General features: G+C 34.2%; 1 protein-coding gene across 1 annotated transcript in view; it reads right to left on the reverse strand.

Annotated features, from left to right (window-relative positions):
* DNAJC10 (DnaJ heat shock protein family (Hsp40) member C10) overlaps positions 1 to 15239 on the reverse strand; it is a 58922-nt gene that overhangs the window by 10280 nt on the left and 33403 nt on the right. Inside the window, exons 12-17 of the mRNA XM_081242034.1 lie at positions 13164 to 13253; positions 12269 to 12382; positions 10625 to 10739; positions 5401 to 5528; positions 4983 to 5099; positions 1083 to 1184 (exon numbers count right to left, since the gene is read on the reverse strand). Of these exons, the coding sequence (XP_081098160.1) occupies positions 1083 to 1184; positions 4983 to 5099; positions 5401 to 5528; positions 10625 to 10739; positions 12269 to 12382; positions 13164 to 13253 (666 nt within the window). The remainder of the gene's footprint in view (positions 1 to 1082; positions 1185 to 4982; positions 5100 to 5400; positions 5529 to 10624; positions 10740 to 12268; positions 12383 to 13163; positions 13254 to 15239) is intronic.

Consider the following 15239-nt stretch of genomic DNA (forward strand, 5'->3'; position numbering starts at 1 on the left):
GTGAATTAATTTAAAAAGTAAGAAATGACCCTTAATTTATCTTTTAAGTTTGGATTTTGCCCATCAGCCTTATTAAATCAAGGTATATTTTCTTATTTCTATACATCACTAAAATCATCTTAGGTAGAGAAAAGAGGCAACTTTAATTAAGGTTAGAGGTAGATGAGGCAAGAGTTCCAAGAGCTGCCCAGATGTCTACACAGGCCATATAGTTCTTTTTGGAACCAATAATTGGTTTGGAAATGACCATTTAATTATTTATGGAAAGCCTGCTGTTCTATTTTTCTGACATTCCGACTTGAGATACTGCACAACCTCAGATCAGTTGCTCCAAATGCTGTTTTAACAGAGCTTCAGTCTATCATGATTGGGTAATACTAATGAAGATGTTCGCTTCCCTGGGGAAACAATCAAAAACAACACAAAACAAAAAACTATTACTTTGGAGGAGGAGGGAGAGATGAGCAGGACAGAAAGTAGAATGGTCACTGCACGGATAATAAGCTAGAATTGTTCATTTCTTTCTTAAGAGTTCCCCTGTAACTATTTTAGTCAATTAAGACTATTAGTGAGAAAAAAGGAGATGCTGTAGACGTAGAGCACTTCTGGGCTAATAACACAGCAGGCTCGGAATAAACTGCCTGGGCTTGAAGAAGCCCTCCATTGGCGGTTGGGGTAAGACTGTACTTAGCCACATATTTCTTGGAATTATACAATTCCAAGAAATAGCTCACTGCTATCTCATCTATATGGGACCGAAAAGAAATAATCTGTGGTAATTCTACCTGAGAAAACAGGGAAAGGGGGTGACAAGGCTTTATGTAAAAGTTACAATTTCATGTGTTAATAAATGTGTCCATAAGTACAAAGCACTATACTAGGTAACAAACAAAACATATACTTGCTATAAACTCTGAGAATAAGTCTATAATATTTAAAAGAGTAGACAATTTAACAAATTAATGTCAGAAAATGTTTTGGCATAAAAAGAACAAATCCTATTATGAAACATTATCAAATATTCATACAAAGTGTAAACATACATGGAAGGATTTATAGCCACAGGCTATAACTTAAAATACCTCTACAAACTCCAAGATCTGTTCAGCAGAGTGATGTCCTTCATATTCATGAATGTTGGACTGGTTGAATACCACTGTTGTTGGATAAGCCTGAATGTTATACTGTTAGGAATGAGAATACAAATTAAACAAAGATTTTATACACTTTACCCAATTATTTCAAATTCATAACCAGCTTGCCTTTATTTAAGTAACAACAACAAGACTTTAAAAACTCATTGCTAAACTGCTGGTGACTGAAAAATTTTAGCCTGGCCAGATTTAGCAAAGGAAATAGATTTATTATTGTACTCCTGAGTATCTGATCCTTATTTATAGTTACTCCATTAGCCATAAAATCCACAGGCACTGAAACAGAGGGAGAAGGGAGTATGGGTAATTATTAGCTTGGTCCTCTTCTGCTCTCCTGAACCAAGGTGGATGAGGATGTAAAGAGCAGACTAATCTCTAGCTTGAGTGTTTTTTTTTTAATACCATAATAAAAACTCCAATTTGTTTAGAAGTAGAAGAAAAATCAAGGAAATAAAAATAGCAAGAACAAAGAAATAAATAATTCATGTGTACAGAACCATATTTTAGGTTAAAGAATTATGAATCATGTGCTAAAAATGAGGTCACTTTTTATTCTTTGCTCAATTCAGCTTTTATGGTAAAAAATATTATAATTTCCTCCTCAGAATTAGTATGAACACTAATCCAGAAAGCACTTCTCTAAAGTTTTTCTTATTTATTTTTTTTAAAAATATAAAGAGATCCCTATCTGTGGATTTGCTGTGGCTGAACTTTGCATCCTCAAAGTTGAAAAGCACTCATTAGCAAATTGGAATCTCTGACTAGGATTCAAAAATAATTTTAGAAAATAACAATGGAAACATTTATCAAACTTTTGTAAATGAGCACAAATAACCCATTAGATGAACAAAACAATAATTTTATCTAACATTTGACAAGTCCTTATTATGTGCTGAGCACCTTTTTAGCACTGATACGTGGAGTTTCTCATCTGTTCCTCACAACAATTCTATTCAGAAGCTAAAATTACTAGGTCAACTTTATAGATGAGGAAACTGAGGCACTGAGAGGCTAAGTGACTTGGTCAAGTTAACCAATTAGTGAGTAGTGAATCCTGACCTCTATTCCAAGTGAATTTGATGCAATAGTTTTAAATCTTTAAACTTTGCTTAATTATCTATAGGATATTTAAAAGTTGAGATTAAAAGTAGAAAAACTATAGGAATTCAAATTAATTATTTATCACAATTTTTTATCTTTGCTTAGCACCTTTTTAAAGTCGCATACAAGGCATTCAAAACCAAAGAAAGGCCTTATTTATTTCATTTTTTAAACTTATTTTAATGAAATTTCAAACATAATGAAAAGAGAGAATAATCTAACAAACACTCACGTATACCTCTGCTACATTTAAGGATGATTAACTTTTCTGCCATTCTGGCAGACTGCTGAAAGTTCTTTCTTGATCCCATTTCCTTTCCTCCCTGACACCAAGAAAGAGCATGTATCCAATTCATTGATGTTTTACCCTTTGGCTACATGCATATGTATCCCTAAGCAGTATATTGTAATGTTTCTTAGAAATAAACATTCTATAATTTCTTATAAATAAACTTTCTATAATTTCATCATACTCTATACTATTCTGCAACCTGCTTTTTTCATTATATTCTTGAGATTCACCCATGCTGGTAAAGACAGATCTAGTTTTAAGTCCTCTATGGTTATTCCACCTGTGACTGGATAATTTATTCATGTACTTGCTATTGTCAGCTAAATTAAAAAAAAATTTGATGGCTGGGGAAGGTATATGACTATTGCTATAATTTGTGCTTTCTTGATGACTAGTGAAGTCGAACATTTTCCATATTTATTGAATTTCCTCCTTTACAAAATGTCTGTACACTTTCTCATTTTTATTCTATTAAAAAAATTGATTTGTAGTCTTTAAATATTCTGGACAGTAAGGTTTTGTCAGTTGTATGTGCTGCAAATATTTCCTGTCTGTTGTTTGCTTTGACTTTATAATGTCTCTTTCTTTGGCAATAGTTTTAACATTTAATGTAGCCAAATTCATTCCCATTCATAATTTTTATCCTTAGTGAATGTGTGCCTACACAGGCATGCATGTCTGTGTGGAATGAAATTATTCCTCACACAGACGCATAAAGATTTCACCCTACATTTACTTCTATTATGTTTTTGAAACACATTTTTTTAAAAAAATTGAGGTATAGTTGATTTACAATATTGTTTTAGTTTCAGTTGTACAGCAAAATGATTGTTTTATATATATATATTTCAGATTATTTTCCACTAGAGCTTATTAAAAGATATTGAATATAATTCCCTGTGCTATACAGTAAGTCTTTGTTGCTTATCTGTTTTATGTATAGTAGTGCGTATCTGTTAATCCTATACCCCTATCTGTCCCTCTTGCAAGCTCTGGTAATGGTAAGTTTCTGTGAGCCTATTTCTGTTTTGGGTATATACATTCGTATTTTTTTAGATTCCACATGTAGGTGATTTCACATAATATTTGGCTTTCTCTGTCTGACTGACTTCACTAAGCATAATAATCTTTAGGTCCATCCATGTTGCTGAAAATGGCAATATTTCATTCTTTTTAATGGCTGAGTAATATTTCATTATTATACACACACACACACACATATCTTCTTAAGCCAACTGTCTGTTGATGGGAACTGGGGTTGTTTCCATGTCTTGGCTATTGTAAATAGTGCTGCTGTGAACACCAGGGTGCACACATCTCCTCAAATTAGTTTTTGCTTTTTCCGGATATATATCCAGGAGTGGGATTGCTGGATCATATGGCAGCTCTATTTTTAGTTTTTTAAGGAAACTTCATACTGTTTTCCATAGTGGCTGCACCAAATTATATTCTCACCAACAGTGTACGGGGGTTTCCTTTTCTCCACACCCTCTCCAGCATTTATTATTGTTTGTAGACTTTTTGATGACAGCCATTTTGACTGGTATGAGGTGATACCTCATTACGGTTTTAATTTGCATTTCTCTAATAATTAGTGAGTTGAGCATCTTTTCATATGCCTGTTGGCCATCTGTATATCTTCATCATAATAATTACTGAAAATCATCAGATATCCAGTGTTCAAGTTTCCCCAATTATCTCTATTTTTTTTTTTCTGGAGTTAGTTTGTTTGAACTGCATCCAAACAAGGCCTAGACACTGCATTTGAATGATATGTCTTGTAAGTCTTTTTCATCTCTTTTTTCCTTCTTTCAATGTATATATCCAACAAACTGGTGTTTGTACTGTAAAGTTCTCTGCCTGCTGGGACTTGAAGATTGTATGTACCTGGTGTCACTTGACATGTTCCTCTGTCACTGGATTTCCTATACACTGATATCTGGAGGCTTGATTTGACTTAGGTTTTTTTTCCCCCAAGGATATTTTATAATTTCTAGTTCTTCCTAAACTGAAGGATATTTATTAACCTAAGAAAATATTTTGTATGTAAACAAAAGTTAAGAAGCTTGTTTAATTTCTATTAACTACACTTAAAAGAAAAAGAATAAAAACTATAGACCACCAAAAGGTAATATTAAGCTAAAAAAAACTTAGATAATTGAGAAATCAAATAATCATGTATTTTATCAAGTCAACTAAATATTTTTCTGAGTTTCATAAATAAGACCCTGTCTACATTGAACCACATATTATCTATTTACATTTAGTCTAGTCATAATTTTACATCATTTTGTTGAAGTTATTTCTTTAAATAATTTGTTACTACTCTAAATGTTAGATGTACATTTGAAAGTTATTTTATTGCTTTAACATTAGGCTGCCAAAACATTTTACAAAAACATTAATTAGAATAAATTTTTTGTACTTTGCCTTACCATGTTACAGAGTCCCTCATGAACTGTACAATCTAATGTACCAAACTTAAGCTGACCGTAAAGATGCTTTGATGCTTTTCTTAACTCTGGCAATAAAGCTCGACATGGTGGACACCACTATGAAAGAAAAAATATTCATAAGCACTGAGCCAAATGAAACAAAAAAACACACACCATTTTTACAACAAGCAAATGCTAAGTAAGACAAACCATACTTAGTTACAAATCTTACGCATTTATATTCTCAGTCCTCGGAGGGGAGGGGCAAGTATATCAGCCTTTCTTAGAAGTAATATGTGACAGTGGCCAAACTGAGTAACATTATTCTAATATTCATGGTTCAAGGTTACCCAGAAAATTTTTTGCTGCGACAAGAGAAAATGACAAGATTGAAATTTGACAGATAAACATAACTTACAGGGGCAAAAAAATCAACTAGCCATGGTTCTTTGTCATTGGCAGGAAAATTTTGAGGTCCCAGTGTGGTAACATGAGAATTAACACTTTCTTTGGCAAAGGCAAGTATATCATAAAGAATCTTCTTTCCTTTGAAACAGAGAAAGAGAAAAATTAAAATCTACATTCTGTCTTTTTATCCACAGAAACATTTCAAAGCTTTTGTACTTGAAATATTAAAGAGAAGATAAACTTATTAACAAATTGATTTTGTTGAGGTTTTAGTGTTCTGTATGCTATACACACATAGGTTTGCTCTGCCAGGAGAAACCTTTCCTTTACTCTGTTTCTTAGAGGATCAGATAAAATGTCAAGATCTCTTTGAAAAGTTCCTTTATCCTCAGAGGCAGAATAATTTCCTTGCAGTGTTGAGTTCTTTTTGCTTACATGAACTACTGTTATAGCCTCTTAAATCTGTTTCTTCAACCTAGACTTCTCTTATGAATTCAAAACCTGTATTACCAACTGCCCAGTGGAAATATTTACTTGGATGTCATATAAACATTTTAAACAAAGTATACCCAAATTGAAGTTGAGCTATTTTCCCCTAAACTTGCTCCTTTTCTCACCTTCCCTACCTTGGCAATGGCATAATCATCCACTAGGTGCCTAAATAAGATTTCCCAGAGTTATTCTTGCCTTCTTTCTTTGCCCTTGTATCATAGCTCCATCTCTTACCATCTCCAACCCCAATTTAGGCTACCGCCTAAATTTAGTCTCACCTACTGAAATAACCAAGCTGGTCTTTCTGTTCTGCCTTCCTTAACTAATTCGTTTTCTACATTGCTACCACAGGCAAGTTACAAAATCATTCATCTGATCATGTTGTCCCCTTGCTTAAAGACCACTGCCTAAAGAATATACTCCTTGGCTTGGCAAATAATAGCTTTCTTAGGACCAGCACATAGTCCATTTTCCCATGTGCCCTCTGATTTATTCACTCGATAGTCAATATTAAGTCAAGCACCTATTATGTGTCAGGTCCTGTTTTAAATGCCATAGTGCATGCAAAATTAAAAAAGATACAGACCTTCTCCTTAAGGTGTTCACAGGCCAGCAGAAGAGAGATTTTCATAAATATTTAAATAGAGTGAAAAATGACACCACATTATCCTGCTTTTTTCTCACTCTTTAGCTGCTGCTGCTTGAATTGCTTCATGAATTCTATCTTTGACAGTCCCTTAAAAGTGACCCATAGGGCCCTGATTTTGTCTCTCTATGTACTTTTGACACGCTCATACTCACCCAAGGCTTCAATTACCATTGATATGATGATCATTTGTATCTACAGTTTTAGCCCAAACTCTTCTCCTAAGGACCAGGCCTATATTCAACTGTGAACTGGGGGTGTGTACTCCATGGCACCTCCTCCCCTAGTGTTCTCTTCCTCACGGAATGGTGCAATCAGTCACTCAGTTGCCAATTCACCAAGTCAGAAGCTTGGGTTTCCTTTTCTTATTCCCCTACATCTAAACACAATCACTGGGGCTTCCCTGGTGGCGCAGTGGTTGAGAATCCGCCTCCCAATGCAGGGGACACAGGTTCGATCCCTGGTCCAGGAAGATCCCACATGCTGCGGAGCAACTAAGCCTGCACACCACAACTACTGAGCCTGTGCTCTAGAGCCTGCAAGCCACAACTACTGAAGCCTGCATGCCCTAGAGCTGGTGGTCCACAACAAGAGAAGCCACTGTAATGAGAAGCCCACGCACTGCAATGAAGAGTAGTCCCCGCTCACCGCAACTAGAGAAAGCCTGCACACAGCAACAAAGACCCAATGCAGCCAAAAAAAAAACCACACACACACAAAACCAAAACCCCCCCAAAACCCCCCCCACAATCATCAATTTATACTGATTTTGTATTCTTGGTATTTAAAAACTCTGTCCACTTCTTTTCATCCACATTACCACTATTTAGATAAGGTAGCCATCTCCTCTTACATAAATGACTACATCAGACTTCTACCTGCTCTCCCGTTGTCCAATTTTTGTTTCTATCCATTCTAGGCAGCCAGTCGCCTTTCTAAAATGTAGAACTAGTTAAATCATATCTCTGCTTAAATCCATGAATCCCTCTGCTTTGCCTCCAGGATAGAGTCCAAATTACTTTACCTGACAGAGGAAACACATAATTTGGACCCCTGGTGCCCTCTCAAGCCTCAAGTCTCATTCCTTTCCACACTCAACATTCCAGTTATCCTGAAATCCTTGCTTTCTAAGAATGAATGAGGTACCCTTTTATTTCAGAGTCCATGAATACATTTGCTGGTTCCTGGGCTTGGAATGTGTTTAACACCTCTTTATTTGTATAACCATTACTTCTGCTTTAGATCTCAACGAAGAGCTTGCTTTCTCTAACCTCAGAAAATTATTCCATCAATATGTTCTGCCTAAGTGCAACCCATACTTATCTCTTATGGTAGTCAGTCTCCAAGATAGCCCCCAATGATCCCTACCTCAGGTACTCATACCATTGCTGTACCAGGGTTGGTGTATGTGACCAATAAGATATGGTGGATGTGACGGTTTATATTATATGAGATCAGATTATCATTGCTTGTGTGTGTGTGTGTGTGTGTGTGTGTCTGATAATTCATTCTGAGAGAAGTGAGTAGCCATACAGAGAGGACCACCTGGTAAGGAACTGAGGCCTCCTGACTATGCCATGAGCCAGCTTGGAACCAAATCTGCCAGCCTCAGTCTAACCTTCAGATGGCTGTAGTCCTTACCCACCCTGACTGCAACCTCATGAGAAAACCTGAGCCAGAACCACTCAGCTAAGCTGTTCTCAGATTCCTGAACATCAGAAACTGTGTTAGTTAATAAATGTTTGTTGTTTTAAGCTGCTAAGTTTTGGGGTAATGTATTACTCAGAAATAGATAATACTCCTCACTTCAGACATTTAAAAAGTTGCCCATCTACTTGTCTGTTTTCTCTACTAGTTCATAATGTTCATAATAAACACCTATTTAAATCCAATACTCGATACCTATTTAAATCCAAAGAAATAATACAAGTTATGCTATAAAGTTAGTGACAACATACAAAAGGAAGTACTTGGGTATTCATGGTATATTACAGGGAGAAAATGCTTTATGCAAAGTTTTGAAGGGTGACTTGGAGTTTGCTAAATATTTTGAGGGGCAGGGAGAAATGATTACAATGCAGGAGCAAGAAAAAAATCTTGTGTAAACGCATATGAGTGAAAGAACATATTTTCAGTGATCTACAAGTAGCAGAGCTAAGATTATTTGGAGGGGCAGAGGTGGGAGATGAGGCTGGAAAAACAGGCAGAGGCAGAGAGTGAATGTACCCTATTAATTTAACAACTATTTACTGAGCTACTATGCACCAGCATCCTAGGTGCTGGAAATACAGTGGTGAGCAAGACAAGTCATTGCTCCTATGCTAAGGAATCTGAAGTTTATTCTAAAAGAGATCAGGAGATTCAAGGCCAAAAAAAAGTGACATGTGAATGTTCTAGGTATTCTAGGGTAATAAATCTGCAAATAAAACAAGTAATTAATTGTAAAGAGAAAATGCTATGAGGCAATTAATAGGAGAATATTAAAGAAGATGAAGGAGATGATGGACCTGAAATAAGGCAGCGAGGGGGAATCTGAGAAATATTTCATAGGTGAAAAAGAACTCCATTATTAAAACTTGGGTCATTTCCAGCATTTTCAGGAGGTGGCATAGTTTAGCGTGGCTATAAGCCTAGGCTTTGGAGTCAGACACATTTGGATACAAAATCTACCTTGACCAATTACTAGTTGTCATGGGCAAGTTACTTTCTCTTTCTGAGCCTCAGTTTTCTCCCTTGCTGGGCTGTTGTGAAGATAAAAATGGATATGCACAATATGAAAATTCTTTTAGAAAAACATCTCATTTATAAAAAAATACTGAATAAACAGTAGTTACTGTTAAGTTTATCTTGTCAAGTCTTTGCTCACAAGATTCCTTCAGTCTACAGGGCCTCACTTGTTTTTCTCTTATTTGCTTTGGGAAATTGAGTATTCAAATGTCATTTTAATTCAAAGATCACCTCCTGACCCATACTATGCAAAAGTCTCTTTACTTGATAATTTATACATGACTATTACAATGTTTTTCATATTTTCTTATAAATCTCCCTCCTCTCACCTACCACTAGATGATATTTTAAGCTTCTTGAGAGCAGAGTCCATGTCTTATAATTTTGCATTCCTAACACCTAAAAGAGTGCTTGTCATGTAACAGGCATAGTTATCAATATCTGTTATTTACTGTGTTATAGTCAGGAGTTTATGTCTCTCTTTTGCTACATTTGACCTTTTTTAGGACAGGGACGATGTTGTATTCCAAACCCTAGGAATTGGAACTGTACTTTCATGATGCAGGGCTAAAGTCCCAAACAAGGTGAAATGCAGAAATATAAATTCAAGAGAGATAACACAGCAGTTAATGGAGATGTCTGGTCATCTAGTGTTTGAAAAATCCAAAACAATGTCTAGAAATTGCCCCTAATGATTGAGATGCTACATTTGGCACACTGAAATGGAAACTAGGTGTTTCTTATTTTTGTCAACAAGACAAACCCTGAAATTCCTTACTAGCCTGACAAGTCATCAGAGCTCTTGCTGAAACAGTGATCAAAATATTGGGGAGAAAAAAGGGATTTATTTTAAACAGTAAAGAAGATAAAACAACTATATTTAATTCAAAATATCTTTCCCCACAAGAAACAAATTTACTAATAAGTGAGAGCAAAGTTATTTTTCATAATCATGTCCATATAAAACAAGGTTAAAAAGTAGAATTAAGAATTACTATTTTGGGCTTCCCTGGTGGCGCAGTGGTTGAGAATCTGCCTGCCAATGCAGGGGACACGGGTTCGAGCCCTGGTCTGGGAAGATCCCACATGCCGTGGAGCAACTAGCCTCGTGAGCCACAAATACTGAGCCTGCGCGCCTGGAGCCTGTGCTCCGCAATGAGAGGCCGCGATAGTGAGAGGCCCGCGCACCGCGATGAGGAGTGGCCCCCACTTGCCGCAACTAGAGAAAGCCCTCACACAGAAACGAAGACCCAACACAGCCATAAATAAATGAATAAATAAATAAATAAATAAATAATTAAAAAAAAAAAAAAAAAAAAGAATTACTATTTGAAAATCGAGAAATTTTTATCACTTTTTCCCTTCTTACCATGATGAATTTCAAATTCCTTAGTTCCTTGTCCTTTAAATACTGCTAGACATGGCTGAAAAACATATAGATTACTACAGATGTCTGGTGCAGACGAACAGTCAAACTTGCCAACCTGAAGTATAAAGAGAAGGTTTAATCCATTGAAAATAAAATCTTACCCATTCAGTTAAATATTCATAAGGATAATCCAAAAATGACATTGCTATAACAACAAAGTTTCTAAATAGAAGTTAATGGACCATGAAAGTAAGAGACAGAAATAATTAATTTACATTTAACACTGAAACTAAATTTAGTTATATAAAAAAAAAAACATGCCTCCTAGAGATTTCAAAAACCTGAGAGGAAATTTCCAAGAAAATATTAAGTTGTTTAAGAAACCACCCTTCTAAAAATGTAGAGAATATTTATATAATCTTGGGGTGGGGGAAAGAGAGAATGTCTTAAGAGAGACCCTACAAGCAGAAATAATAAAGAAAAAGGTTCACATTTTCATACAGTATGGAAAAAAAAATCCAGTGGGCAAATGATAAAGCAAAAAAAATATTTGTAGCATTTAAGACAAAGGATCTATTAAGAAAAAAAAAGATGAACATCCTACCAGGAGAAAGAAAATGGGCCAGAGACATACATGGAAAATAAAGTAGAAAGCAAATAAATGAAAATGAGTATTATTAACAAATCACTTTTGGCCTATCAGAACAGTGCTAATTATAAAGAATGATAATACCAGGGCTGGCACTGGTATAGAGAAATGGTCACTTACATGCTGTCAGTAAGAATATAAACTGATACAAACTTCCTGGAAGACTCTGGTAATGAGGATAAAAAACTTTGAAGAAAATATATAACCTTGGTTCAAAAAATTCCTCATACTGCATTTTTGCAGTATATCTTTTTGATATAAAAATGGAAACAAAGTCACCAGTAAAAGAGGATTTGTCAAACAATCATGGTGTAACCATACAGTGAAATACTGCTTGATCTTTAGGATGATGACTGATACATTTACATGTACATACACACATATAAATTACACTGGTATGTGGAAAAATTTATATCACTAAATGGAAAATTTCATGAAAGAGAATTTAGTGAATCTAATTTGATTAAAAAGCATACATATAAATTTACATGTATGTCTATTACAATGGCCATTACAATATGCATATATGTGCACACACATACATATGCCCACACTTAAAAAGCTTGGAAAGTTATAACAGTAAATTCTTAGTAGGTTTATTAACAGTGGAGAAAATGTGGATAATTTTTAGGCATCTACTTTAATTCATTTTTGTGCTTATTTATATATGCTAATTTAAAATAATGAATATGAAATTACTTACATAAAGAAATAAGAATTTAAAAAAGGGAAGGATACCCTATTCTATAGTATGCATTCCAGAAAAACTATCATACAGATTTATCACATACCAACTACCCAAGAGAAATGAAGGTTAACCTTTGTCGGGTATCATTTTAACTTTTAATAGAAAAAAGAAAACGCAAAGGCATTTAGGGGTTTCTTAACCTAGAATTTCAAATAAACATTTGTATGTTATTTAAAACATAACTTTATGTACTAAATTAAGAAGAGAGCACATAAGCAGAAGGCTAGGCATAATACACTTTTCTTACTTGAATATGTTCATTTTTAAGTAGAGTTTTTAGTTTCTTCAACTCAGGATCATTTGAATTTTCATTTTTTCCAAAATGAAAAAATAAGAGCCACCGATGATGAGCCAAACGATCCTTAAAAGTGATTAAAGAAGAAAGTGATAAAGGAAAAGAAACATCAGAGATGGGAAATCCTACGAATTCTATCAATAATTTCTATTTCTTCGACTTAATTTTAACTATCCTACCCATTACTTCAAAATATTGTCTAAAATTCAGACCCAGTCATATTCTTATTTTGTAGTTTATTTGGAATAATGCTATATAAATCAATTATATAATATTACACAAAGAAAAGAGTCACTAAATCATAAAATCTTAAAGACAATGACTGTGCCAGGAAAAAGTATGATTTCAACAACACAGAGCCAAAAGGCTGGAAGGTGGGGAAGTCAGATTTCTTCACGTTTTAACAAAAAGTTTGGTAGGGATATAGACTTAGAACACTCTGGGATCAAAAAGTAGAGAAAATAACTGATTCTACTACAAACTGAATATTTCTAAAGTTGTTTCTTAATTCTCAGTGAACAATACAGATAGTTCTGTAAGTGAGAACAAAGAGCTCCAGATCAGATCCAAAGTTGCTTTGTGATCAAAATCTTGCCTTTTCTGGTGCACCTCCTGCAGCCTACCTTCAGGACTAGTTACGTTTCCAAAACTACAGATCCACACTGAAGCTGCAACGCCAGCAACCCTGGCATTAGAGTTCAACCTAGAACCAACTGATATATATATATAAATCCTTTGAAACTGCTACTTCTTCTCCAAAATGAGTAAAACAAATGCTGATTTTAAAATGTTAAGTTCTGAAATGCTACCAACATTTAATACTATTTATTATTAAAAAAAATATTACCTCTAGTGTGTTTGCCGAAAGTAGTTCAAAATCTGGAAGGTTATGCATTATTTCCAAATATATTTCTTTAGCATCCAATGAATTAAGAAACTAGAATTAAGAGAATCATATTGTAATCTTTTTAATCAACATTCACTTATTTTAGTGTCTTAGTTTTTCAGTTTTCAGAGAAAGAACTTTTAAGGAAAAAAATCATAGAAGTTACACAGTTTTTAAGCTAATTATCCTAAATGTTGTCTTTTTCCAAAAAAAAAAAAGGACAGTATATCATATTGTGGCAATTATTAAACTGGGTTGTTTCTTTAAAAAATAGTGATGTAAAATAAATTTCATTATTAGGTGTTTCATTACCTGGAATTTTTTATGAACTGTTCTGCATATTCTATGATAATCCTCAAAATAACCTGGAGTGACCTCTGGCTCACTGGGAAAAAGCTATGGTATGTTCAGTGTAATTTTAATGCTAACATGTTTTACAGAATGCCAATGCTTTATGAATTCTTTAAAAACTGTTAAAACACAAGAATATTTGGTGATCGAAGATGCTTCATACCCCAATCAATAATTAATAGGAATTAAGATGAGAAAAACTTATTATTGGAAAACTGGAATGGACTTTGTTTATTATAGAGATTTTTAGAAATAATGTACCAAAACCAAACCACTTAGGAGTTTTACAGAGTAAAATGTATATATATAAAATATATATTTTAAATTAACTATATTTTAGATCTAGGTCTCTTATTTAAAACAAAACAACTGAAACAGACACATCTCGATTCTAACAAACCTTCTTTATTTCTGTCCATATTTTATCCTCAGCATATTTTTCTCATAGAACTCTCTTTGCTCTTCTAATTCTCATGGAAGCAGCTGCTATTACAAACAGTGCAGCAATAGTTACATCAAGAAAATGTATACAGGGGTTGATGAAACAGTTTACTGTATATCTTTAATTATAATAAACTATTTGTTTGAAATTCATATATTACTTGAAAGATCTAAAACTCCATTAAAAACTTGTAGGAACTACCACTGTATTCACAGTTTAATTGTGTTCGACATGAGAATAATCAATAGAAACAATGTCTATAACATAAGTACAGAAAACTCAGATTTTCAGCTTAAAAAAAATCTATAGCATATTCTCAAAAATCTATGAAATAACTTATTACCAAAGGGCTTAAAAGGCCAAAACAGAAGACTTTCATGTCTCAGTACTATAAGCTCATTCACTTTAGTCACATTCATGAAGATTTTACTAAAAATACTCCCATAGCAGCTTATATAAATATGTAAGTTACAAATCCAATAGAACCTCCTTATAAACCTGTTTGTTTTAGAGTAAAATTTGGCAGTTACATCTAGAAGGGTACTGTGCAGCCTCTGAATTTCACCTGCCAGACATATTTAGCTGGCATAGTGTTTTACATTTTTTAAAACTTGAATGCTTTTAGGAGGGACAGGGACTTCTAATTCATCACTCTGTGTTGTCACATTCCTAATATCACTCATTTATGTTTCCTAAGATCATATCTGAGCTTGCTGTTTTATATCAAAAAGCCCAAAGACCTCACTGAAATATGAGACTGTAGTACTGAAGGCAAAAGCCTATATTAAGTGTTGGCCAGGGTACAGGCAATCCTCACGAGCTAATGGCACAGTGTAAATAAACCCAATTTTTCTGGGCATTCTGGCAATATGAACTGAATTTAAAATTGCTGCAGCCATCTCATTCTGAACAGGTAACAGAAGAAGCGCACAAAGGTGAACAAGATAGTTCATTACAACACTGCTTACAATCATGAAAAAGTACAAACAAATATCAAGAGAGGACTGATTAAACTCAGTATGTTACATTTAGTCAATGGATTACTATTCAGGAATTGTTGATGTATTTTTGATTGGTGTATATATTTATAGGAATTATTGTATATACTACTATTCAGGGACACACACACACAATATAAGGCACATAAGTAGGCACTATATATAGTACTTATGTGCCAGATATTCTTCTAGGCATTTGGGATATATCTATGGAAAATCCAAACTTAAAATTTACTGCAGAAGAAA

This window comes from Mesoplodon bidens, assembly GCF_964165515.1.
Source record: "Mesoplodon bidens genome assembly, chromosome: 8".
Lineage (NCBI taxonomy): Eukaryota > Metazoa > Chordata > Mammalia > Artiodactyla > Ziphiidae > Mesoplodon > Mesoplodon bidens.